Source organism: Maniola hyperantus, chromosome 2, assembly GCF_902806685.2.
Source record: "Maniola hyperantus chromosome 2, iAphHyp1.2, whole genome shotgun sequence".
Classification (NCBI taxonomy): Eukaryota; Metazoa; Arthropoda; class Insecta; order Lepidoptera; family Nymphalidae; genus Maniola; species Maniola hyperantus.
This window is the reverse complement of record NC_048537.1, coordinates 6077858-6104854: the sequence shown is the minus strand read 5'-3', so window position 1 is coordinate 6104854 and position 26997 is coordinate 6077858. Positions and strand designations below refer to the sequence as shown.

Here is a 26997-nt window from a genome sequence, read left to right as displayed (position 1 = left end):
TTCGCAGTTAGACGGGCAGTAACCCTGCAGCATCAGGTTTGAGGAGTTGGATGCAGAATTTTTTATGGGACCACCACCGAAACAGCCTCTGTTGATTAAAAAAAATTACAAATCGGTCCAGAAACCTGGAAAAAATCGATGTACATACATAAAAAATGTCGAAAAAAACGGGCTGAATTGAGAACCACCTCCATTTTGGAAGTCGGTTAAAAATAGAAATAATGTAAAGTACATCCCAAATAAAACGTATAAATCATTGATCAATAGACTCCGTGCAATGAGGCTGCATGTAGGTAAATCACTCAATGTCGTAAACACGTCCACACATTGAATAAGGATTTGGTGACGATGTCATGACAACTCAGTATTTCTATTTTACGCTCACAATTTATCACCTTTGTGCAAATTGAATCGGATATTGGCTGTTTGTTTCAACAGTGAGTGGTAATGGGGAGTTCCGCGTATTTTAGCCGTTTTATTTCCGTTTCGCTGTTATGTCTATTCACATTATTCAAAAAAAACTGGTGTTGTGTAGCTCGAAAATGATGTACGTTTTATTCGAACTGTTATTTAATTCATAACAAAGATTTTAGAAGGTTACACAAAACAATTTTTTAAAATTCAATAATGTTTACCTATATGCAATTAGCACAGGGTATTAATTTTTTGCTTAGAGCTCTGTTAGTCAAACAAAACGAACTCAAATGATCATTTTTAGGGTTTCGTAGTAAGCAAGGAACCCTTATAGTTTCGCCATGTCAGTCCGTCCGTCCGTCCTCGGTTAATCTCAGATACTTTTAGTGCTAGAAATCTGTAGCTTGGCATTAGTATAAATATTAATCACGCCGACAAAGTGGTGAAATAAAATTGTGATAAATATTTTTTTAGGGTAGCTCCCCTATATGTAAACGGCAAACAAACAGGCGAAACATAAATAACAAAATACTAGTAGGTAATAATTAGGTAATTCCCAAGGCAATCGAATTTTGCTTAATAACTTATTTAACAAGAACTTAATTATATTTTAACTCTAGTATTTTAAAAATAGATACAATAAAGATCCATTAGTACTCATTTTATTTTATTTTTTAAACTAGTAACCACCCACACATTCACTCCAGTGGGAATTTCAGCCTAAAGTCTAAGTACATTATAAAATAAACCTCTGCGCAATTGAAAAGTTCTGTGTGTGAAAATTTCGTTTTTCTAGGTCCACGGGTTGGGCTGGGCGTTCATGAGACACACAGTGAGTCAGGAACTTTTTATATTATATTAATATCAGGTTACCCGCCCCGGCTTCGCTCGTGTAGAATTTTCTAAAATCGATGAGGGGGTGGAATTTCCAAAAATCCTTAAACACGTGCTTCTCCATTTGTGCACGATAGCCCAAATACCAATTTTATAGATATAACTTGAAAATTACAGACTTTTATACGAACTTTCATTCCCTGTTTAACCCCCTTTTAGCAGTTTTTAGGGGTTTATTTGAAAATTTCATTCATTTCTCGTTACCAAAAGTTAAAGAGAGCGACCGCAATCACCGATTCACCGGCAGAGAACAACAACTTGCTACCCCACTCCAATCATGCCTTCACAACTTGCGAATAACTTAGAAATTCAATTTATAGTTCTGCGGCGCAGCAATCGTGCCACTCTGGCGCTACCTACTCGTAGATTGGGCACAAATTTAAAAATCAACAGTGTTACTTTCCAAAGTACTTTTTGTGTACACTGCACTGGGACCAGAAGTATTGAATATCGAGCATTGAAATAAAGTCATCGATATTTTCGATAATTTAAATTTTAAATAATGGGTATAATAAAAATTTGGTGACAAAAAAATTTGGTTTCATAACTATTCTCTTAAAACTTACGTATAGTTAACGTTAACATGAGAAGTTTTACTCAGGTTGTACCATCACAGTTACACTAACTATTAATGCATAAAGAAGCAATACTCTCTTACCTGCGAATTTATCGTCACCTGCAACGTAATGGCACGGCTAATGGCACTGCCTCGCAGGCATTGTCCTTTTCCTTGCCTTGCTCCGTTGACTTTACTCAGGCCTCGGCATTACCATTACACACACGCACACACACACGTACACACACACACGCACGCACACACACACACACACACACACACACACACACACGCACGCACACACACTCTCTCACACACACGCACACACACACACGCACACACACACACGCACACACACACACACGCAAATCGTGTGCGGACAGGTTGGTGTTCAGGTAGTAGTAATAAGAAATTGAATCAGTTGCTTGTATGAAGTGTCGGGGGTGTGGTTTCAGAGATGTGTGGTTTCAGAGATATGTTATAGCGTTCGCTGGAGATGAATCATATATGTATATCTATAGGTACCACTACGATTATGCTACTTTCTGACATAAAAAAAATTTTTCCTGAACTTCTAAATATCAGTGACATTCACGTTTCGTTACAAATAATCAAATGCATCTCGATCTGCCAGGTTTCCAAGTGCAACCAGCAAGTTATAGAACAACAAGTCACAACGACCTTACTGCAATCATGACTTCACAACTTGCGAATAACTTTGAAATTCAATTTGTAGTTGTTGAGCGGCGATGTGACCTGAAGACGGGGGCTTAAGTGCTTTTACAGATAAAGTGATCTTGATGTTTTTTTACCGCCTTCTTTTTGTATACTTATGAGTGCTCTCGCTTCAAGTCGAGCGTGAGAGCATGCTTTTGCAATCACCATTTACGGGCGGGAAATACTCACGAGCAAGATGCGTCATGTGTTTAATTAATCAACGCTAATCAACGTTTCGTATTACATTAATTTCTTGCAAATTTATAAATATATAGTTTCTTACATAGTTTACTCACGCGCGAAGCTGGCTCATAATTTGGCTTAAAATAGAAATGCTTCAAGCGTAAAATAAATTATTAAATATATATTAAAATAAACACCGTGCGCCTTACAAATTGAATGACAAAAATATTATTAATGGGCTACGATTTTAATTATGTGTATTCCATGACAATAATTATTATTATACTCAATTTTCGTTTCAATGCATATGACGTGATTCAGTTTAATACTGACATGTAGTTTTGATAGTATTAATAAAATAATTTAAAATACAATATTAATTTGTATTGCAGAAGAGATAATATTATTATAATCATTGATAATAATACTAGTATTGTGGGTCTATACAATATTGCGTGTAGTGCATGACGCAGCGCAGTGGGAAGCCACCACTGGCATAATAATAATTATATTTATTTTGGGTGTCTACATGAAAGGTATTTATGCTGATCATATTTTACACTAGGTAGTGTAAAACATGATCAGCATATTTTTATCCATAAGTATACATAATTGTTATAAATGCGAAAGTGTGCCTGTCTGTCTGCTATTTTTTCACGGTCCATAAATTTATTAGATTTTGAAATTAGTATCTACGTGCATACCTAGGAAGGAAATATCAAAGTTACCACAAGGGTTTTGAAAACCTAAATCCACACCCAATAAATCGCAGGCGTCATCCATTTGGTACAGAGATAGCTTGCTTGGATTATAGGTTATTTTTCATGCCGGAAAATCCAAGAGTTCCAACGGGATTTTAAAAACCGATATTTACGCGGATGAACTCGCGGGCACTAAGTAGTATCAAATATTTAAATATTGTTTATTTATTCAGTAGATACCTCCATTACTATATTTCAACGGAAACATGATGAGATATTTTTCAATTAGCGTTTTTCCGAAATGTTCATTCGATGTTCTATGTTTAATTCGCAATAAATCTCCTGGTGTTAAATAATTGCCAGCAGGTACCTATATTAAGGTGTAATTATAACATTAGGTGGGCTCTTAATAGCTGTAACGGGATCAGTGTTAGACCAACTATCGCCATAAATTGTGTAAGCAGCGTAGCGAGCAGTTTTTCCTACCATCTTCCGAGACGTAGAGAAATGCTCAAGTGGCAATTTCTTGTGCGAATTATGTGTAAGATATCGTGAGCACTGTGAAGCTATGTTGCTAGAATTTGGAGCAAGATATATAAACATATCTCATACCATAATTTAGATTATTATTATTAAAGACTAGATGAGGTCGCTCGTGACTTCGTATGTGTGCATTTTTAGGTCTTTAAAATAATCTTAGGTATTTAGTAAGTAAGTAACCCATGTTTGTCTCCAAGATATTTCTTCTATCGTTTGTAATTTTTTAATCGTTATTTTGTCGTAGAACGTGTAGGTATGTGGTTCCCGATTGAAAGAAAATTTGTACAGTTCTTTAGCTATTTTTTCTTTCATAACAAACAAATAGTTAACCATAGATATTGTACAAAAAGAAGCTTACACAAAAGTTATCTTTAGGATTAATTAATTAGGGAGACAGATAAAACGAGAGGGCATTGTTAAAAAGTCAAACGATTCATTAAATTAAGTGGATTTGCTTGTTAACAGCGAAGCCATTGAGACTCATTTCTAGACTTGAGAAGACATTTACTAATTGTTTTCGTTTCGTTTTTTGTTTCGATGTTATGTTAATAAAAATATAATTACAGCCTCAACGACCTTTATGCATTAAGTACTTTTTTTTAAATTGCGTATGGGCTTGCGTTTGACGACGATCATGCTTAAAAAAGCAATGATGAGATCTAGATTGGAGCACGTTTGCTTAAAGAAGAGGCCTATTCACTCTCGCTTTGAAAGTATAATTATATTATATGTGTACAATTTCTGCACTATTCGGATAACAAAACTCAAATTATTTTAATTTTTGGAATAAGAGTTATAACCATTTCCATGCTCTTTTTCAAATAAGCAAGTTTTATTTAAAACTACAACTTGTAAAAGTACCAACTGACTTCACTATGACATAGATAAAGTAATAATATAATACCTATACCTACATAAGCCGTAGCTCATCTCTATGGCGTAGCTCGCTCCAGTGCTACGACCGCGCGGCAGTGCTGGCGTCAAGGCTTCCCTTAATCGAATAAAATGAATAAACCCCACGGATTTACGACCAAAAAGGGGAATACCAATTGCAATACCGAGGTATTAGTGAAAGAACGTACATAGCTTTATTGGTGGTTTAGTACTTAAATGATAAAAGTTTTATGAAATACCTATTTGAAAAAAGAATAATCAATACTGGTTTGGTTTGGTAAATTTTAGTTTAAGTTACCTACTACTCCTACCCTACTGCAACAGCTACTGCTACTAGCTACTTGTTTAAGCAGTACTAAAAATTGCTATTTGGCATCTGATTCATCCTGAAGGATTGATTTTGTTTTTCCCTGAAATAATGATTATAAAAAGAATGATTATAAATTATTAGCTGATAAATAGAAAAAGGTCACGGTGCTCAGGAATGAGAATACGTCACAGAGAATGAACACAACTGTAATAATATAAGTAACAAAAGAAACTTCAGTAATTCTACATCCCGTCATTCACATTGAGATCCTAATAAATCTCAAGCAATGAAATGGCCGTAGCAACGGTTTCAGCTGGTAATAACTTTGTTGAATATTCAGAACAGCGGCAGAGGCCGGTCGGTACGTAGTCTAAACTGTCACTCGCCTACGTTACTGTGATTAGTTTATTAGCTAGCTCGGACACGATGAAGTTTAACCTCAATTAGAAAACCACTGCTGCACTTCTAGAATGAACTATCACTAATAAACTTTGGTAAGTACCTATAAATAAACAGAAAAGTGGTGACAGCCTATTGGTTAATAAAACGTCGGTCTTCTGTCCGGGGTCGAAGAGGTGCGTGCGCTTTGGACCTCCACCACCAAATTTTCGGAGTTACGTACGTTTTAAGCAATTAAATTGTCATGGCTACTTTATTTAAAAAATCAGTCAAGTGCGATTCAGGTTCGCAAACGAAGGTTCTTAAACTTATTATTACAAGCACCTGACAACATATTGTGACAAGTACTTTGTAGTCTCTAGTGCAAATACGTTATAATAGATCCATTTCCCACACCCATGGTCTAGTGTTTAGTTTAATAATAATAAGTTTCTTTATTTAAGGGAAAACCCAAAGCACCCAAGTTTAAGTGATAGAGTCTTGACTTAATATCATGAGTGGCACAATATGCTGTCCTACGTGATTCATTTCATTTAAGTACAGTACCAGCCTTATCTAAACTGAAGATTAAAAATAACTTTAGAAAAAGAGGTAATGCATTGCTCGTTTTGCTCTTCCCCAAGCCACGAAGAGCAACATACGATCACGTGATTAATTAAAAGACTGACAATGCGCTATTATTATCTTCGACTTCTCCAACTTGTTCAATATAAGATGTCTTCACAGCTTCTCGCAATTGAACAAAGAAACGACTCGTTCATTAAGTAACATGAAACAATTCTCATACATATTTTTTATATACATTTATACACATTTCTATACTTATTGATAAAAACCAGTCAAGTGTAAGTCGGATGTGCACACGTAGGGTTCCGTATACCATCGTGCAAGGAATAACACTTTTAAAAAAAAAAAATCATGGCGGCTATTTTGATTTTTTTCTCTACTATTATCGTTCTCGAGATACAGCCCGCTGACAGACACGCGGACGGACAGCGTCTCAGTAATAGGATCCCGTTGCTATCCTTCAGGTACGGAACATGAATTCTATTTGCACGCACGACCACTTGACTGCCAGAGCGACCGCCTGTCCGCCCGCCCGCCCATATACCCACCCGATTAACTGAGTGACTGTCTCTCTTGAGGATGCATATAGTCTACTGTGGCCCACCGACTTTACCCATTGCAGTTGTACAACATAATATTACAGACCATATGTATATACCCATCTGGAATAATGTACCTTCTAAATGGTGAAAGAATTTTTCAAAGACATATTGGTGCAGTGGTTCGGGAGAATTGGGTATTTTACGATATAATAGTATATTTTGGAGTCAAATACCCAATTACCCTACCAAAATTCGCTCATTTTCTTTATAATATTGAGTATATGAATATTTCAATGTGTTTATAATAAGTTGTGCCAGAGTTTTATTCTTTGGTCCTTTACAGTAGGTACAATAAAATGGCGCACCTCGACTGGAACCTATTTTTTTGTCGTACGCCCTTCCCTTGCGACGATATCCGGTGCAGTTCAATTTCCTGTACCGTGGAAATCATTTAGATTTTATTTGTTTGATTTCTCCTTTTATTAAGCTTTGACATTTCCCTTTTACAATGCCTATTCAAAAAAAAGAAATTGAGCTGTCCATGACTTTGAAATTAATGTCTTTTCTGAAACTAATTTTGATTTCCACGTTAATTGCTTTATAAGTCTACGCTACGCTATAAGTAACATCTTGCCTTTTAATTAATTTTTCAATAGTTTTTATTTTAGTTTTACGATAGGGGTTGTAATTGTGGAACTCTCAATTAATATGTAGGTGCTGAGAACTTATTCGCAGAGAAAACTGAAAACTGGAGCGACGCCAGCTAGGAATGATTGCGTCGTTTTGTCTTCATTAAACCTACGTCCTTCTACCCTTTGTTCCTTTTCAATTGCATGAAAGTCTATATTATGCTTTAAAATAATACGTCCGTGGAAATCTTCTTAGATGCGTATAGAAAACTACGTAGAGCTAAAACATATTATACTGAAAGACTGCACCACTTAGATACGTTTTATAAGTCCCGCAAATTGCTATTGCGCTGGAACCATGTCTCATTAACATCGAAATGACGTCATTTTCACGTCAGCCGAAATAAAAATAGACCATCAGCAAAAAAATTTGTACAGGTTGCTCGAAACTTCAGTCTAGTGCTGACGTCACTAAAATGGTGGCCACGCTCATTAGTAATTTTCGGGTGTTATACGGTTTGATATCATTAAACTTATTGATCTGATACCGGTCAGTCACAAAAAATTTCTGTAGCTTGGCAAGCTTATAAGTATAGGTTGCGCAGACAGAAGATGTGTCATTTAGTATAGACAGGAGAGGGACAGAAACTTTTTCCGTGTGTTTTCCACCCATACTAAACAAAATGACACCTTAAATAAAGCTAAAAAATGTTAGGTCTTGTTGAAAGGTTGCACCACTTAGGGCCGGTTGTTTCAAACCATTGGTCTTCGTAAGATACGTTCGTTAAAATTTAACAGACGTAGACAAATTTTAACATCTGTTAATTTAAGAGCGTTGCTTCGTTGTACAAAAAACTGTTCGTCATTGTTATTCTGGTTACGAAACTAACCCTAAAAATTAACTTACTTTTCCGTATCCTTTTTTATTTCATTTTATATTCAATTATATAGTTATTGATAATGCTACATCGCATTTTAAACACTTTTTCTTTTTTAAAAATTCTCTTTCATCCTCAAAAAAACTACGATTAAAAGCATTGAATTCAATTGATTCCATTATAATTTGTAAATATTCCTAATATAAAATAAATCGAATCGATGCGTTGCCGGCCTTTTAGGAAATAATTCCTAAAAGGCCGGCAACGCATCGGCGGCTCCTCTGGTGCTGCAAATGTTCATGGGCGGCGGTAATCACTTAACATCAGGTTAAAAAAAAAAAAAAAAAAAATCCGTTTGTAAGAAGTATGAAGTTACGAACTGATTTGACGATCACCAATGGCGCCAGCACTGGTTAACGTAAACGTAACTTTTTAACGAACGTTAGCGCTAATAGATGCTGAATCAACGCTTTTTCTTTTCTTACGTTCGTTAGCGCCATATTTAAAGGTTACGTGTCCGTCAAAATTTGTTGAAACAACCGGCCCTTAGTTAATAGCAATCGTATTGATTTGACGCTGGTTACTCACAACCATTTTGTGCAGCACGGCAAAACATCTTATACAAGCAAGCTTATACAGGGTGCGTGCTCAGATTGAGAAAAAATATTTGTAGAGCTCAGCAGCGGCGGTTCAACATCATCATCATCAAGATCAACCCATCGCTGGCTCACTACAGAGCACGGGTCTCCTCTAAGACTGAAAAGGGTTTTGGCTATTGTCTACCACGCTGGCAAAGTGCGGATTAGCAGACTTCACACACCTTTGAGAACATTATGGAACACTCTCAGGCATGCAGGTTTCTTCACGATGTTTTTCTTCACTTCAGTTGCATTTAGGTAATTAATTTAGATCTTGGTCATTAATTCGTATACATAATATCTTGCCCCACTGTTAGGTTACTTAATTTACAAACTGCTTTTATCTGGAAGCTTATTTAAATTATATATGAGTAGATATGACTTTCTGAGTCAGGACCGGCCATATGATTACAATTAATACAATAACAACCTTTCGCTTGTTAATTTGATATCATAGGTATAATGTTAGTTCAATCTACTATATTGAATTTAATTATGCAGAAAACAATCGTAAAATGCTGCAGATATTACGAGCGGTATCTACTACCTAGCCAATGTTTGAATATTTAATTTTCGTATTTTTCACAAACTAGAATATTTTTCATGTGAGTGAAGGCTCAGGTAAAAGTTACAAGGATAACAAACTTTTTATAAAAAGGAAAGACGACAGAAAAAAGATAGAAAAAGCAAATGAAATAATATGTAATGAAGAAAATGAAGAGAGACAGCTGTTTTGAAACTTTATAAACATCCTACATTATAGATCAGAAGGCGACGGTCTAATTGAATTGGGAAAGAGAAAATGTCGACGTTCTTACGGAGAGTTATAGAATAATTTATATGAAAAGTGGCGGATAGAAAATATTCACTTAGTGAAGACTTGTTTGTTTTTATCTTGCAGTCAATTTATTATTTTACTCGTACAATTACGAAACGTAAATTATCTACATAATTATGAAAATACTTGTCCATAACTCACAAAGGCGCGAAGGCACCTCCAGGCGGCTTGACCCGCCATCTTTATATTCTCTTGGGCCCCGTCATATTAGTTTATCTATGATTGGTACTAAAACACTGAAATGGACATTACAATACAAGTACGCCGGAAGACGTGTGCCATACAAAATGAGAGTTATTTTTTGTGTCAATTCGAAGAGCCCCACCGAGTGTACGGGGAACTAAAATTGACATTTTGCGTGACACTAAGTTGACTGACCCCTCATCACTAACATTTAGCTCCTCACTGCTGCTATCAGCACCAAAATGCCGAAAAGCAAGTTGCTTCAAAACAGGTAGGCAATTGGAAGTCCAGCGTGAACCTAAGTAATATTTAATAGACGTCGCATCGGTGTGACAGTGGTGTGACAATACTATGTTAACAATGTTATTAATTTTGATTTACTCTGTGGTTATTGAAAGAAAACGTTCCGCTTGAGGTTCCGCTCCATGCTCTTTTTTGAATAAATAATTTATTTATTATTTACGTATTTTTGCTGTGACCTACAACAGGCTTTTTTCAAAATGCCGTGGAGTTGGGAGTGTAGAGCAAAAATGATAAAGCAGGTTCCTGCAAAACCAACTCGACCTCGTGGGCAAGTAATTGGAGAAGTGCAGGGTCCTGGTCCAATGCAATATGATACACCAGAAATTATTTGTGAGCGTTAATTCTTTATTATTTACATCCTGTAAATTTGGTAAAGTAAGTAGGTACATGCACGTTGTCTCAAAACACACTTACTTATTAAGTCGAGACAAAGTTATGTGGAAGCAACTGGCCGAGTATTCAGTTGCCCACAAGATGGTGCACTATAATGTTACATCATCATCAACATCATCAACCAATAGACGTCCACAGCTGGACATAGTTCTCTTGTAGGGACTTCCACACGCCACGGTCTTGCTCCGCCTGGATCCAGCGGCTCCCTGCGACTCGTCTGATGTCGTCCGTCCACCTAGTGGAGGGTTTTCCAACGCTGCGTCTTCCGGTACGAGGTCGCCATTCCAGCACCGTGGCACCCCAACATCTATCGGTTGTACGAACTATGTGCCCTGCCCATTGCCACTTCAGCTTCGCAACTGAGCTATGTCGGTTACTCTAGTTCTCCTACGGATCTCTTCATTTCTGATTTGATCACGTAGAGAAACTCCAAGCATAGCTCCATCGCCCGCTGAGTGTTACATAATGTCACATACTGTAACCTTTTATGATTTGAAAAGAGCAACTGCTGAGTTTCTTGTCGGCTGTTTCCACTTCTTGTAGATTTCTAAATAATTTTAAATACATATCAAAAATTGCGGTCCGGCAGAAATCGAACCCGTGTCTCGGTCAGAGCGTCGGGATCGCGCCCTGACCACTAAGCTACGGTACGGTTTTGATATGTATTTACACAATAATACATCTTCTAAAAAATTTAGCTTAAAAATGAAATTTTGCTTTATTTATCAGGTGGAAATGGGTATTCTCATATAAAACGTTCACCTGCATATACGTTTGGTCATCGAACACCCATCAATTTGACTAAGCCGGTACTAAAATCTACAGCCCCTATTCTTGATACCTGGGGAATGGGAGCTAAAGGTAAGCTTAAAAAATTTGTCGTCATCGTATACAGCTGCCTTAGATGACATAGATTTCTTGTTTCCAACAACACCATCAGCTTATGCCACAGTTCCATGTCACCCTTTGATGACGTCTTCTATCCACCTAATGGCCAATGTCTGCCAAGTCGCTCACTGCGGTTTCCGACGCCAAGTGGCCAATCGAGCGCCATGTGACATCAATGTTTATTGGTTCGCCGAGCTATATCTGTTATTATAATTCTTCTATGGATCTTCTCTTTCTGATTTGATCACGTAGAGATGATGTAGAGAAACTCAGAATTTAGTTATACTTAAGTAGGTAATATTTCTTCGGTTTTAGCCATTGACTTATTAACATCATATCACTGGTTTTACACAGAGAATTCAACCTCAAGAGTTCGCATATACAAGGTTTAGCATGAAAACAAAATCGTAAAATGTTGGCGGGGGACAGCGGAAAATGCTTTGTTGTGATGGGTGGGCTCAAAAGTCACGTAATCAAGACAGTGTGTGGAATTAGGGTACCAAATGGGCGTGGGCCAACTTTTATGCTAAACAACTGCCTAAACTTGGCGATCGGGGATGTCCGGCTATTAGGCGTCTATAGGTCTGTGGGTTGTAGCTACGTAATCTTTTTAACATTGAAAGGTCCGCACAAAATAAAACTTGGAGTAGTATCGCCCAAAATTGAGACTCCAGGAGAAAGAACCATAACGCCAGGGCCGGCGGCATACGTTCCTCGTGCCTCGATACAGTTCAAGCGTCAACCGGCGTTCTCCATGCGGCCGCCAGCACGACCGCCTTATCAACCCTGGGACCAGTGGACACCATCGCCTAATATGTATTTACCAGACCAGCCAGGAAAGAAGTAAAGTACCTTATTACATAAATACACTAAGCTATAATGCAACTCACTACTCTCTACTACATCTCCTGCAATTTTCTCTTGACCTATCTCTTTCTCTTTTCGTAAAACTAATGTTCATCATCATCATGATGAACATCACCAGCCACTACGAGAACAGGTTTCCTCTAAGAATGAGAAGGGCTTAGGGCATAGGTCGCAGCCCTGGTCAAGTGTGAATTGGCAGACTTCACACACCTTTAAGAACATTATGGAGAACGCTCAGACATGCATTTTCCTTACAATATTTTCTTTCATCGTTAAAGCACTGATTTAATTGTTTTAAAACTCACATAACTCTGAAAAGTTAAAGGTGTGCCAGGGATCGAACGCCAGAGCTCCTGAATAAGAGACGGATGTCCTATCCACTAGATTATTACGCCTCTTATAACTACTACTATTCCACTAATACTATACTATTATCGTCCGTCCGGCCGTCGTCAGCGCATCCAAATCGACGAGGTTGTCTCGTCATGGTGTGATGTTACGGCTGGGGTACCTCAGGGTGGCGTGTTGTCTCCTTTACTCTTTGCCATTTTCATAAATTCCGTAACTTCTCATATCTCTTCTCTCTACCACATGTATGCAGATGATATCCAAATTTATCGCTCTGCAACTCTAGAAGATCTCGATTCTGCTGTTTGCGTTATTAATAATGATTTAGCTGCAGTTGCTGATTGGAGCAGACAGTTTGGGCTACGCGTTAATCCTGCAAAATCTCAGGCTATTGTTATTGGCAGTGCAGGATACATTGCAAAAGTTAACTTGCAAGGCCTTTCTCCGATCCTCTTTAATGGCGTTGTTATTCCTTACCCTGACTCTGTTAAAGACCTAGGTATCCACTTAGATCAACAACTGTCCTGGTCTGTACATCTAAAAAAGTTGAGCAGAAGAACATTTGCGACGATGAGTTCTTTGCGACGGTTGCGTTATCTCTTGCCAATTCCAACCAAAGTTATGTTGGCACATTCTCTCCTTCTCTCTATTCTCGATTATGCGGACGCAAGCTATCTCAACTTGACTGAGGACCAACTTAACAAGCTTGAGCGACTCCAAAATCTTGCCATTCGGTTCATATTTGGTTTGCGCAAATATGACCATGTATCTGAATTTCGTCAAAAGCTCAAATGGCTCCCTATTCGCCGTCGCCGGGATTTGCATGTACTTTCTCTTCTGTACTGTGTGCTATATCACTTAAAAACTCCCCCTTACCTCAAGGAGAAGTTTAGTTTTCTTGAAGTGCAAACCGACATAAGATCCTGCCGAACCTTAATGTTAGAAACGCCGAGTCATAAAACGAAATTCTATGGCAACTCATTCACTGTGCGAGCTGTTGAACTTTGGAATGCACTACCATTGACCATACGGAAATCAAAGTCACTAGACTCCTTTAAAACTGCAGTGAAGAATCATTATCTTACAAACTGAAGACGACAATCATATTTGTTTCTCTTTAAGTACGATTATGGAGTATATATTAGTCTATTTTATTAGTATATTGGTATTATACATATTATTTAATACATGTATTAGTGATTTATGTATTAGTATGTATCAGTTATTTGAATGTATGTTTATTAGTATATTACACACCACCTGCAATCTAATTTTCCTTATACTTTCCAATCTTCAAGGTTGCTGGTAGAGATCGCTAATTAGCGATAAGGCCGCCTTTTGTATCTTCCTTCTGTCTGTGTTTTTTATTCTTTAATGTAATCCTTCTTGTGGTTGTGCAAATAAAGTGTATTTATTATTATTATTATTATTATCTAAATATATAAAAGGGAAAGGTGACTGACTGACTGACTGATCTATCAACGCACAGCTCAAACTACTGTACGGATCGGGCTGAAATTTGGCATGCAGATAGTTATGACGACGTAGGTATCCGCTAAGAGAGGATTTTTGTAAATTCAACCCCTAAGGGGGTGAAATAGGGGTTGAAATTTGTGTAGTCCACGCGGACGAAGTCGCGAGCATAAGCTAGTTAAAAATAAAAATAAAATAAAAATATTTTTTATTCAATTAAACTTTTACAAGCAGTTTTGAATCGCCAAATTGCATCTACCACGTTTTATTGTATTGTTTCGTTTCATAAATGAAAGATGTTTCGTTTCCTCATACATCGTATTGTTTTCAGATGTCCACCAGCCTACACCTTTGGCAACGCAGTCCCAGCGTTACGAGCTCGCACCACGATAACAAGCCCCGGGGACTATAGTCCAAACTTCAATTACGTTCAAAGAACTAAGCCTGCTTTCTCTTTCGGTGCACCCTACAAGAGCTTGAGAGAACCACAGAAGCCGGCTCCGAATACCTATTGTGAGAAAAAGGTATTCTGAACTGCATTGAAATTAACAACTTTTTATTTTTTATTTTATTCAGATACAAGTAGCCCATGACTGCAATCTCACCCGGTGGTAAGTGACGATGCAGTCTAAGATGGAAGCGGGCTAACCTGGAAGGGGTACGGCTGTTTTTAATAAACCGACGAGCAAGCGATATTTAATTGCTTCAAATGCACATAACTCCGATCAAATCCCCGACCTCCCGAAAAGAAAGCGGCCTTCTTAACTACTACACTATCACCGCTTCTACATCTTATATACATTCTACAACTTATCATAAACTAGATGATGCCCACGACTTCGTCCGAGTGGATTTAGGTTTTTAAAAATCCCGTGGGACTCTTTTATGTTTCGGGGTAAAAGTAGCCTATTATCTTCCCCGGGATGTACGAGTAAGCTACCTCTGTACCAAATTTCATCAAAATCGGTTAAACCGCTGGGCCGTAAAAAGCTAGCACACAGACATACAGACAGACACACTTTCGCATTTATAATATTAGTAGGTACTGATAATTACAATTTATTTCAGTTTATGTACACCAAACCGAGTGTACCGGCTCCTTCGTTTGGTATACGTCACTCTCTCTACATCGGTCGTGCGCACGAATATCTTAAACCACCAGAGCTTAGCGTTGTTATCAGCGGAGAGAACTAACGTTATGATTTACTTATTTTATTAAATAAATTTCATTTTATTCCAAGCATTGCATTTTATTAATATTAATGATCCTAGTTGACTCTTTTTTTTAAAAGTAGGTATGGCTAGTAGTAGTATAGTCCACTACAAGTTGAGATGGCAATCAGGGTATGAGGCGGGGGGACGCCCCGCACACTCGCACGCTACCCGCGCTCGCCCGCACCGGGTTAGCGTGAGGGCTGTATGGGTGTGCGGGGCGGCGGGGCGTTACAACCTGTTGCGTACTATAGGTACAAATATAATATTACTAGCTGATGCCCGCGATTTAGTCCGCGTGGAATTAGGCTTTTTAAAAATCCCGTGGGAACTCTTTGATTTTCCAGATTTGATTTGCTGTATAGTAAAATTGCGTTTATGTGAGTACTGCAAACGTGCCAGGATTCGGTAATACTATTATAATAGTTAATTATAGCATAAAATAAAGCAATTTTGAAATTAAATAGTGTCAAGTTACCCAGCGATTTTTGGCGCTGATATTTATAGAAACCCTTAAAAATTTTTTACACAATCAGCATTGTTCGCTTTCGGAAACTTTTTATCATAAGATCAAAGAATCTTAAGACTTATTAGGGTCTTCTTGAATTTGTTATAAAAGATTTGTCATTATAATAATTTAAATGGTTATTAATCTTTACGAAAATTTTGTATCAGGCTGTGATCAAAGAGTATTTCCTACAGTTTCCGTTTATCATTTCTGGGCTTTAATGATTTTCATAGATAAACCTACTTTTATAAAAAAATCGGCTTTTGTCATATTTTAACATATTTTAACTTTATTTAACATTTCATTAGTATTTTTTTTTGACTATGAAATGTTAAATATTTTTTTTCGCGCCTACACAACGAACTCGCTGCACCGCACCGTGGCGCGTCACTATGCACCATCCATACTATTATTGCAAAATGTAAAAGTGTCTTTCTGAATACTTTTTTGTGGCTCAACTGCTATTCCTAAACCAAACTGCACGAAATTATTGTAGTGATGTTGATTGATTCATGAGTGATATTTTAAAATTTTATGATCTACTACTATCTAACTTAGTTACAACGAAGGTCTGGCACGCGCTGGCTTTCTCTCTATACATGTATGATCGGCTAAACTCATTTGTTTGTCGGAATATGCCCGACAAAGCTTGCACCCTAGAGATGGACATAGAATACCTTGTGATTTAATACCACGAAGATGAAATCGTGGGCATATACTACTCTAATGTAATATATATATTTATAATATATATTACAGAATATATTATAGATACCTGCTCACTTTATAAATCGAAACATTATTGAAAGTACTACATTTTATCACTACACTATTCACCACCGCACCATTCGATTTCCGCTCGGTAACGTTCGTATTATGTTGACGGAAATTAAAAATTGTATAAAAGTATACACATAGCTTAGTACTGAGCCGTACTTTTATTCAGTATAAGATTTTTCCCATGACTCCGCGTGATTTTAGGGTTGGAATGTCTGAAAATCATTTCTTTAGTGGGCGTCTACGTTATAGAGAGAGAGCCAGCGGGGAGCTGCAGACCTTCGTTATTTTATAAAAGTTGAAAGTTTCTCTGCGTTTTGTCCCCAATCAACAGGGAAGAATCATCAAAAAACAATCCCAAAAGATCAGCGACTATGAAGTTTGGATTATAGTGGCTTTGGGAGATAACAGGTAAAAAAGGAGTAAAAATTTTACGTCAAAGTATAAAGTGTAATAGTATTTCAAATCACGTCATGCATTGCCAGACAATTTAAGAGTCGTGGCAACCACCTGCCAGACACCCTTGAAGTTTAAAAGTTTAAGTAGAAATGAGCTTAATGAGCAAGAATTTATAATTTTATTTTTTTATTTATTTGATTCAAAAACATTTACAATAAAGAGAAAAAGAGAGTAAAAGTGAACAGGGAAGCTTATTTTATATGCAGACCGAGTCGAATTTATAGAAACCCCTAAAATCCAATCTCATTTAACTGCCCGACTTATCAGCTATCTCCAACCGCATATATTATTAAATATTCTGTTTAGTGGAGCGAATGTAACGACGACAAACATTATGTTAATTCTATCGCACAATCATCCCTATTACATGTGTTTACAGAAATACGCCACCGAAGCTATTCAGGCTGTTTTCGTCATTTACCTTTAATATACCACCATTACCGTGGAATACTATTATGTTTATGATTATGATAAGTGCTATTACGTCAAGTATAAAAGTTTTCGTCCAAATGCACAGACCATCGCGCACGACACGACAGACGACATTGACGACCTCCCTGGCGCAGTGGTAAGCGCTGTGGTCTTATTAGTGGTAGGAGGGTCCCAGGTTCGATTCCCTGCAGGGATTTGGAATTTTATAATTTCTATATTTCTGATCTGGTCTGGTCTGGTGGGAGGCTTCAGCAGTGACTAGCGACCACCCTACCGGCAAAGCCGTGCTGCCAAGTGATTTAGCGTCCCGGTACGATGCCGTGTGGAAACCAAAGGTTTAAAGGATACCCCTTCCAGGTTAGCCCGCTTCCATCTTAGGCTGCATCATCACTTACCACCAGGTGAGATTGCAGTCAACGTCTAACTTGTATCTGAATAATAATAATAAAAAAATAGAGTTCGGTGGTGTATGGGCTAATTTTTATTATTACTCAGCATGACATACGTTTTGCCAACGGTTTTTAGGATTCCGTACCTCAAAATGAAAAAGGAACCCTTATAGAATCACTTAATTATTGTCTGTCTGTACCTAGTGTCTATCAAGACCCGTTAAGGGAATCAAAACCTATAGGACCGTTGACCTAGAATCACGGGCAGTTAGCAATGTTTTATTATTGCACAAGTAAAGGGCAAAATCCGTCAACCGGGAATTTGTGGTTACATCACAAGAATGATTAAAGTTCTTGTATGATGTTACGAAACCATACGTGTGCGAGTCCAACTCGCACTTTACCGGGTTTTTTGGATATGTTGTTATTACGAGTTTTACAAAGATGAATGACAACAGCTACAGGACTCATACGTAAAGACGTGCTGCGATTTCCATACCGTTGCTGTAAACGTCGCTCGTCGAAAATACCAACGAAATCCTGTGCGTTGTGTTGTATTGCTGCCCCCAAATATTTTGTGCAGTCTGTAATTTCCATAAAAACGCTCGCGGCTATTCTAGCACGTTTTTGTATGTAGGATAACCTTCTCTTCTTCTTTCAACATATCCTTATTAGTCTAAGTTTCTAAACTGTTTTAAATTTTAACCTATATAATGAGGAACATAATGCAGAAAGATTGGCTACTTTTATAGAATGTTGTTTTATAGTAATATTTTTAAATAAACACTTGAGAAGTATATACCAAAGCTCTCCTTCGAGTACTTACAGGCCTACCCAATGCCTCAAGGCTTAAATGTAATATATTTCTCTCAGTTTGTATGAAAATAAATACTAAATATACTTATATTCTTGCCGATGTTTACCTCAACGTAGCATGATTTAAATTTTTCATGTGTGTATATTCCCGTTTACAAAGAATATTCTTAACAAGTTACAGGCTAATCCATTCAACAAAATAACGCCAAGTGTATAAGCCGGTTTACCGAAAAGGCTTATGTTTGTAGAAGAGAGGTATACTCATAAAATATTTACTGCATGAAAAGTACAGTATTTCTAACGCTGAAAAATTGGGCGATCGGATTTGACCTTAATACTATTTAACAATAAAGTTTGATATTGCATGCTTGTTTAAACACAACCGAGTTTGGAAGTGAATGTGTACGAATGGTTATAAATTAAGCATAAGGTATTCGGAATTATTAATAAGCTTGTTCACTCATGATGCTACCTTTGTGATAATATTGTAAATTTATTAATTATGCAGATGTTGGACAAAAGTTTAAAGTGGTCAGTAGAGTTTAATTTGTTTATCTGATAATATATGCAAATTAGTTCAGAAGTGTTTGGTATCCTCTCGAGACCTGGCAATTTATTTATTTTTAATTTCATGACCTAACCTAATTAATATCTCGACTTACATGTTTTTTTAATAGCTTAATTTATTTTAAATGGTATATATGACAGCCCTATCGCATATTTAAATAGATAAGCCTAATTATAAATTTATGAAATCTCTACTAGGCACTTAATTAACCGTTCACTTAAATATTTTACATACTTCCTCATATTTTTTTAGCACTTAAAATTTAATTTTAATAACTTTAAATATAATTTTAGACAAACAAAATTCGGTCCCAACTTTCATAATTTTTATATTATGTTTAAGCCCTAATCATTGTTGGATTCCTACATTTTAAAAACACGTACTTTTACGTCATAATATCATCGACATTTGGAAAAAAGATGGTTTGCGATAAAAAACCGGCTAAGTGCGAGTCAGACTCGCGCACCGGGATCACTAGTCGGGTTCCTTAGTCGAGTATTTTTTCCACATTTTGCACCGTAAATCAAAAATTATTATGCATAAAAATATGTAATTAAAAGTCTGTTTTAGATTATACAGGTAAATCCCATCTTACTTTGGAAATGGAAAATACTAATTATTCATTGTTCATGAATCATCATTTTAATTTTTTTTTGTGATGCAACCACAAATTCACGGTTATCGGATTTACTTGTGCTAAAAGACCTACCTACCTGCCTTTCATATTTCCAGGTCAACGGGAAGTACCCTGTAGGTTTTATTGACAGACACGATAGACGGACAGACTGGCAGACATACAGACAGACTACGAAGTGATCCTATAAGCATTTCTTTTTTCCTTTTGATGCACGGAACTCTAAAAATCAAGAAAAATAAATGTGTGCATAATTATCATACTCTTTTAAATTCTAGGTATACCTATAGTGTGTGATATCGAAGGCACTCACATTTCCAACTGCTATGAAGTCTTGTTTGGCTTACAGAGTTTGAATTCACTATTTGTGATAGTAAAAGCATTTGCTGATTCATTTCTACACTTAGGACTTATGCAATGTAGGTTATTTCTTCTGATATTTTATATTTTGATTTTCGTTGCAAAAGTTATTGTTTGGTGTTCGGTCACGCTAAAATCAGTAACCTTTTCATTCAGTTCTTTATACCCTGATTTTTAATTCGGTGGAATTCTGTGTTGCCAGAGATAAAACATTTCCCACAGAATTATTCTAAGAGATCTATAGATACTACTTTAACTGTTCTCAGACTTAAGACACAGTAAAAAGAGAAGAGATTTATGTTAGAAGTACGGGATGATTTATGCCAACACGTGGCGGGCACAAGCCGTGCCGTACGAGGCGCGGACGAAGCACGGATTCGAAACATCACGAACATTTTATATGAAGCAGTTTGTGCCTCGTACGTGGGACAGTCCGCGCTCGACACGTGTTGGCATACATCATCCTCTAAGTCTGTCGAGTCTTAACTGGATAAGTCGAATACTGTTGTCTGATTACTTCAAGATGTTACTGCATTATCAACGCCAACCCACCACCGGCTCACTACTGAGAACGGGTCTCCTCTCAAAATGAGAAGGATTAAGCCATAGTCTACTACGCACAGACTTCACACACCTTTGAAAACATTATAGAGAACTCTCAGGCATGCAAATTTCCTCAGGATGTTTTGATTCTTGAATTTGAGGCTTAATTGCTTGAAACTCCAAAACATAAGTCCGAAAAGTTAGAAGTGCGTGCCTGGTATTGAATCCCGAATCTCCCAAATATAAGGTTTAAGTCTTAACCAGTAATCTATCACCGCTTCTGCGACTACATATAGTGGACTACAATCTTCTTTTCATTGTTATACAAATGAGATTGTTTGGAGCGGTCCAGGTACCTACATATTAATTTTGTTCAAGGATCAACAGTTCGAATTATCAGTGGTCACTCTACAGCTTCGTAACTAGATAGCTAATATGTTTAACTAAATAAACTTAACAGGAAAAGCCAGTTCACCGAGAAGGATTATCTCGCCGAAGAGAGGTAATTTCATAAACTATTTACTGCACGTATGAAAGTAAGGTTTTATATCGAGTACACGGAAAATAATAATATTATGACTAAGGTTGTTCCTTGTGTATCACGTGAACGGTTTTTAGGGACAGGAACTTTGGAATTAATAATATCTAAGCCTCGCTCACCCATCTCCGTAGCTTTTTATATAGATTGTAGGTTGAATAAGAATGCAGAATGTAGCAGAATTTTGTTTCAAACTAACCATTTAAGTTTATTCTTATAAAATATAATGTAAATAAATAGGCGACTAACAGACTACAGACAGACTAACACCTTGAGGTATTAGTGGAAAAATCCTGTGTGTGCTGTGTGAGTTGAGGATCAGTTTTAAGGTAATATGATGCTGGTGATCCTGCTAATATTATAAACTAGGTAGGTAGTATTTGTGTCAGCAACACTGGCTAAATTACTGTTTATATTCAAATTTTGTTTAATAAGTCTATGATAAGTATTAATATGAATAATATAATTAGTTATTGTTAAATTAGTAATTAATACTAATTATTTGATTTGACACAACCGGCCAGAGCGGGGCAACTCTCTTGACCAATCAGAAACATCGGCTCTCTCGACCAATCAGAAATTCTATAAAAGTAGAGCCGCTCCGCTCCGGCAGTTGATTTTGTACGTCAAGTCGTGAAGTGTTAAGTGCAGAGTGAGAAACTATGGAGTGGCCACAATATAATATTACGAGTAAGTTATCTTTTATTTCACTACTTTACCTATTACCTATCATTAGATCACAAAATGTTGGAGTTTGTTGGCGCAGCCATGAGATAGCGTCAATATATTTTGTGACTATAATAATCACGGGATTATTAAAGTCACAAATGTTGGCAACTCTTTGATTTTGTGGTATAAAAAGTAACCTCTGGACCTAGGACTCTCTAAAAAGTAGCCTATACCTATACCTACCTAGCCTTTAACTATACCTACGTATGCAAAAAAATCACGTCAAACTGTTGTTGCTCCAGTGCGACGTGATTGAAGGACAAAAATTAAACCAACAAACACTTTTTCACGCTTATAATATAGGTAGATACGAAAGTGTGTTTATTGATTTGTCCTTTATTCACGCCGCAATAAAACAACGAATAGAATAGATTTTTTTGAATAGATACAGGTAAAGACCTGAAGAGTGGCATAGGCTACTTTTTAGTGAAGACTAACATAAATCAATAAGTGTGTTTGTAGTAGGTATCGTTCATATACTAACCATTCAACCATGATCTTCGTCAACGTACGGCGGGGTCTTTTCTATATTATATTATAAAAATCAAAGTACTGACTGACTGACTTATATATCAACGCATAGTCTAACAGGTCCTAGAGACATGAAATTTGGAGAGTGTGTACTTTGTAGAGAGTAAGTATCCACTAAGAAATGATTTTTCGAAATCCCATCCCTGTGCGTTAAATAGAGGTTTGAAATTTATACATAATATACTGCCGTCTACATAGTCGTAGACGGCTCTATGTTTTACGACTTTCAAACTTATTTAATAAACAATTTGCTTTCCTATTCAAAATATGTAGAGAACATAATCAAATAATATTGTTTTTTCAAGAGTTCAAACATTTTAGGCCCGTTCTCGGAGTGAGCTCAACAACCTATTTGCATTTCTCATTTTCACCCCTCATTTTGTACTCCCCCGAGCTAAATTTTCACTCCGCGGCATACAAAATAGGGTTATTCTATGTAAACTTTTATTATATCTTAAGGAAATGTAGTTGGCATATCCTAGTTGGTATTCTGAAGTAAACGAATGTATTTTTAAATATTTCGCTCCATAAAACTTCTATCTATTTTTTTATTTTTTATTCAGATATAAGTTAGCCCTTGACTGCAATCTCACCTGGTGATAAATGATGCTGCAGTCTTGGATGGAAACGGGCTAACCTGGAAGGAGTATGGCAGTTTTTTATTAACCCCATCCATACCCCTTAGGTTTCTACGCGGCATCGTACTGGAATGCTAATTCGCTTGGCGGCGCAGCTTTGCCGGTAGGGTGGTAACTAGCCACGGCCAAAGCCTCCCACCAGAGCAGACCAGAAGTTTAGAAATTATAAAATTCCAAACCCCTGCCAGGAATCGAACTCGGGACCTCCCACTTATAAGACCACTTACCACTGCACCAGGGAGGTTGTCATCTATGATTATAAAGTTGTAATCGTCCATAATTATTCTATTTAACTGGCTATGGTGCTCATCACGTAATGACTGGACCGATTACGATAGAGTTTATGGAGTTTAAAACCATAAAATAAACAAAAGAATTAAATACATCTTTGAGTAAAATCGATTCACTAGAACCCAAAATATGACCTGAAATTCACGCAAGCAATGCTACACTTAAGACGGTTACACACTCATCCAATACGATTCCGTGAAAATACGTTCCGAAGTGGTCATAGAACTATTTGTATTTTAGGCCACACGATTTTTTTTTTTCAATTTGCATAATCCTAATCCATCCTGGATGTGTTAAATATCGGGTTTTGACTAAGCAGTTTTTAATACAATAGTTAAAAATTATTTGTGTATAAAAGTTATCAAAAGCTGAAAAATAACCTAGAGCATAACATAGACCTTCCCTGTCCTATACATTCTTTCTGATTTGCTAAACGCTTGTAAAATTGTACGTCATGCTATCTTTTTTCAAATAAAAGGAAACAGGGTCGAGTTTTGCCGGTGTTTTTTTTAAAATAATGAAAGCAAACAGCGGATTCTTGCAGCGAGGCATGCGTTATGCGCACCTCTGGCTCAGCTCCAGACTGTGTAGGGAATAATATCTACATACTCTCCATTTAATCCGATATTCTACCCGTAAATTTTATTTCCGAGGAATATACGGAAGTCACCGTCTTAAATTCTAAAAATTACCATCTCTTTTTCTTTATTTTTTACCAGCAATTTAACAGTAGGTAACTAAGTAAGTATTTTTAAAATAAAATAATAAAAAATAAAATTGGGTTTTGCAGATGTTTTTGTTAAAATAATGAAAACGAACAGCGTATTCTTGCTGCCAGGCATGCGCGCCCCTGGCTCAGCTCCAAAATGTGTAGGGAATATGTGTACACTCCATTTAATCCATTCTTCTACCCGTAAATTTTATTTTCGAGGGATATACGAAAGCGGCCATCTAAATTCTTACAATTACCACCTTGCTTTTTAACCATACACATTTATACTTACATTGTGTTAAATATGCAGTTGAAATAATATCCAAATCTCATCATTAAAACAACAATTATTCTATTAAATAAACTTAAATCTTAAAAAAAAACATCATTAAATTAAAACATAGTTATACTTACATCATCATCATCATCATCATCATCATCAACCAATACACGTCCACTGCTGGACATAGGTCTCTTGTAGGGACTTCCACACGCAACGGTCTTGCGCCGCCTGGATCCGACGGCTCCCTGCGACTCGTCTGATGTCCACCTAGTTAAAAGCTATTGACATTTAAAGATTTTAAAAACCTATATTGAATGTATAATATGTAATGTTTTCTTTACCGCATTAGGCGGTGTCGTTTAGAAGGTTCTTATTTAAATTATTATTTATCAATAGTCATAGTGAGTTGCCTAGGATTTTATATAAATAAAATTTCTATATTTAATTTTAATGTTTGTGTAATCTGTAAATATATGTGCAATTCGTTTCGAAGTACTCGTAGTTGGGATAGCCTTTTCAACTCGTTTTCCCTCTTTACAGCTCTCGGTTCCAATTTGCATAGCGACTGCACGGTTAAGTTGACTAAAGAATTTTATGGGTGCTGTTAAGCGAAAACGGACGATATTTTGAGTATGAGTCATTAACATGACACATTAACCGGTGTGGTTCCGCCAGAATAATGATACTGCATCGCTGCGTGCCAAATGCCTTGTACAGTATGCAATTTTTATTTTTAATATAACGTCATATTTTATCGTGTATAAATAATCTAGCAGCCTGCAGAATGTCCCGTGAATTTTCAGTTGTATAGGAATAGCGCATCGTTTTATATAAAGTTATGTTGGCATAGAATGCTCTAGGTTAGACGGATGCTACAGTCTATGCGCTCTAGCTAGAGTTGTTACCTTGCAAAACTAATTGATTCTAAAATAGTTTGGTCAGTAACACAGTCAACTCGTTATTGGTAAACGTGGTATGTTAGGACTAAAGGTGGATGGATGGTGTATAGAAAGCTATCGTGTAGTAAAATTTTACAATAATAAGAAAACGCGTCCAAACTAGTTTGTAGCGGCATCTTGACTCTCCACTCGTCTCGCAAGACTGAGTTGTGATACGTCCTTCACATATTACAGTAGTTCATAGCCATAGTGGTCAAGATGTCAGCCGTCTATTCGGAAGGTTGGGTATTTGATCCTGGACATGCACCTCTAACTTCTCGGAGCTATGTGCGTTTTAAACAAAAAAACATCGTGGGAAAATTTAATGCTTGAGAGTTTTCCATAATATTCTCAAAGGTACCTATGTGAAGTCTGCTAATCCACACTGGGCGAGCGTGGTAGCATGGCCTAACCCGTTTTCAGACATGTTCTCAGTAGTGGGCGGGCAATAGATTGCTCATGACGATGAACGTGGATTGGAGTGAATAGCTCTATAGTGGTATGAGTAATTTCTGACCAACTGCATAGCAATGATTAAAGTTGTACGCGGTGTGCTAAAAGTGCCGCGACCATTGCGGGCACCGCAGATAAATTGGAGGCCGATCGTATCTGGGGAAGCAATTAAGATAAGCGAACATTGTGCTGTCACAGCTCTATTGCGCCGAGCGGACACTCGCCCGATTTATATGTTCCTGCACGGCAGACATACATCTATGCCAGGCTCAGCCGTTGTGAATTCCGAAAGCCAACACATTACACATTCCTATTGTCTTTAATAGGCTCAACACATTCGTTTTGGCTTAAACTCGTTTTCAACTTCCCGTTCCTGGTCTGTGGCCGAAGGATGCCAATGGGACCCCGTTACTAAGCCTCCGGTTTCGGCCCGTCTGTCTATCTTATGAACCGTAATAGATACAGAGAAGAAATTTTAATAGAGTTTTTGCTACTGCAACAACAAATAATAAAAAAAATCAGACAAATTTCAAAATGGCCGCCATTAAATTACTATTATTTTTTGTACGACGATAATTTAGAATCCATGATTATTATGATAATCTACACATATAAGACGGTACCGTAACTGACTGACTAACAATGCACAGGCTAATATTTAGAGATTAAATATTCCTTGAGTAGGTATACTAAGGAATAGGGATGGACTAATGAAGGACTTTGGGAAATTTCAACGGGATCTTTGAAAACATAAAACTACACGAACGAAGTTACGGAAATGCAGCTAGTTATAAAATAATATGTTGACGTGCGAGTATTTTAATGTATAGTTTGCACGCAAGTCACGCAAAATAGCTTGAACCAAATTGTGGAAAAATAAAAGCAATTAAAACTCAGATTTGTACCACAGCGTTTGCAATTAAGAGGAAAATGGATGGTCTGAATGTATTATTCTACTTACCTCACTTTTAAAATTATTGAATTTTCGTAAATATGATTGTAAGCTTTTGTACTTTATGCTTTAACTAACT

The 26997-nt window shown here is 36.9% G+C and overlaps 1 protein-coding gene across 1 annotated transcript; it reads left to right on the top strand.

The window, feature by feature from the left end:
• The first annotated feature begins 10371 nt into the window (after nucleotides 1-10371).
• On the top strand, nucleotides 10372-15349 carry LOC117989473 (ciliary microtubule associated protein 1A-like). Its single transcript, XM_034976847.2, has 5 exons — nucleotides 10372-10516; nucleotides 11309-11440; nucleotides 12091-12310; nucleotides 14487-14679; nucleotides 15224-15349. Exons 1-5 carry the CDS (start codon nucleotides 10384-10386, stop codon nucleotides 15347-15349), a joined length of 804 nt encoding a protein of 267 aa, XP_034832738.1. The 5' UTR covers nucleotides 10372-10383.
• The last annotated feature ends 11648 nt before the right edge of the window (nucleotides 15350-26997 follow it).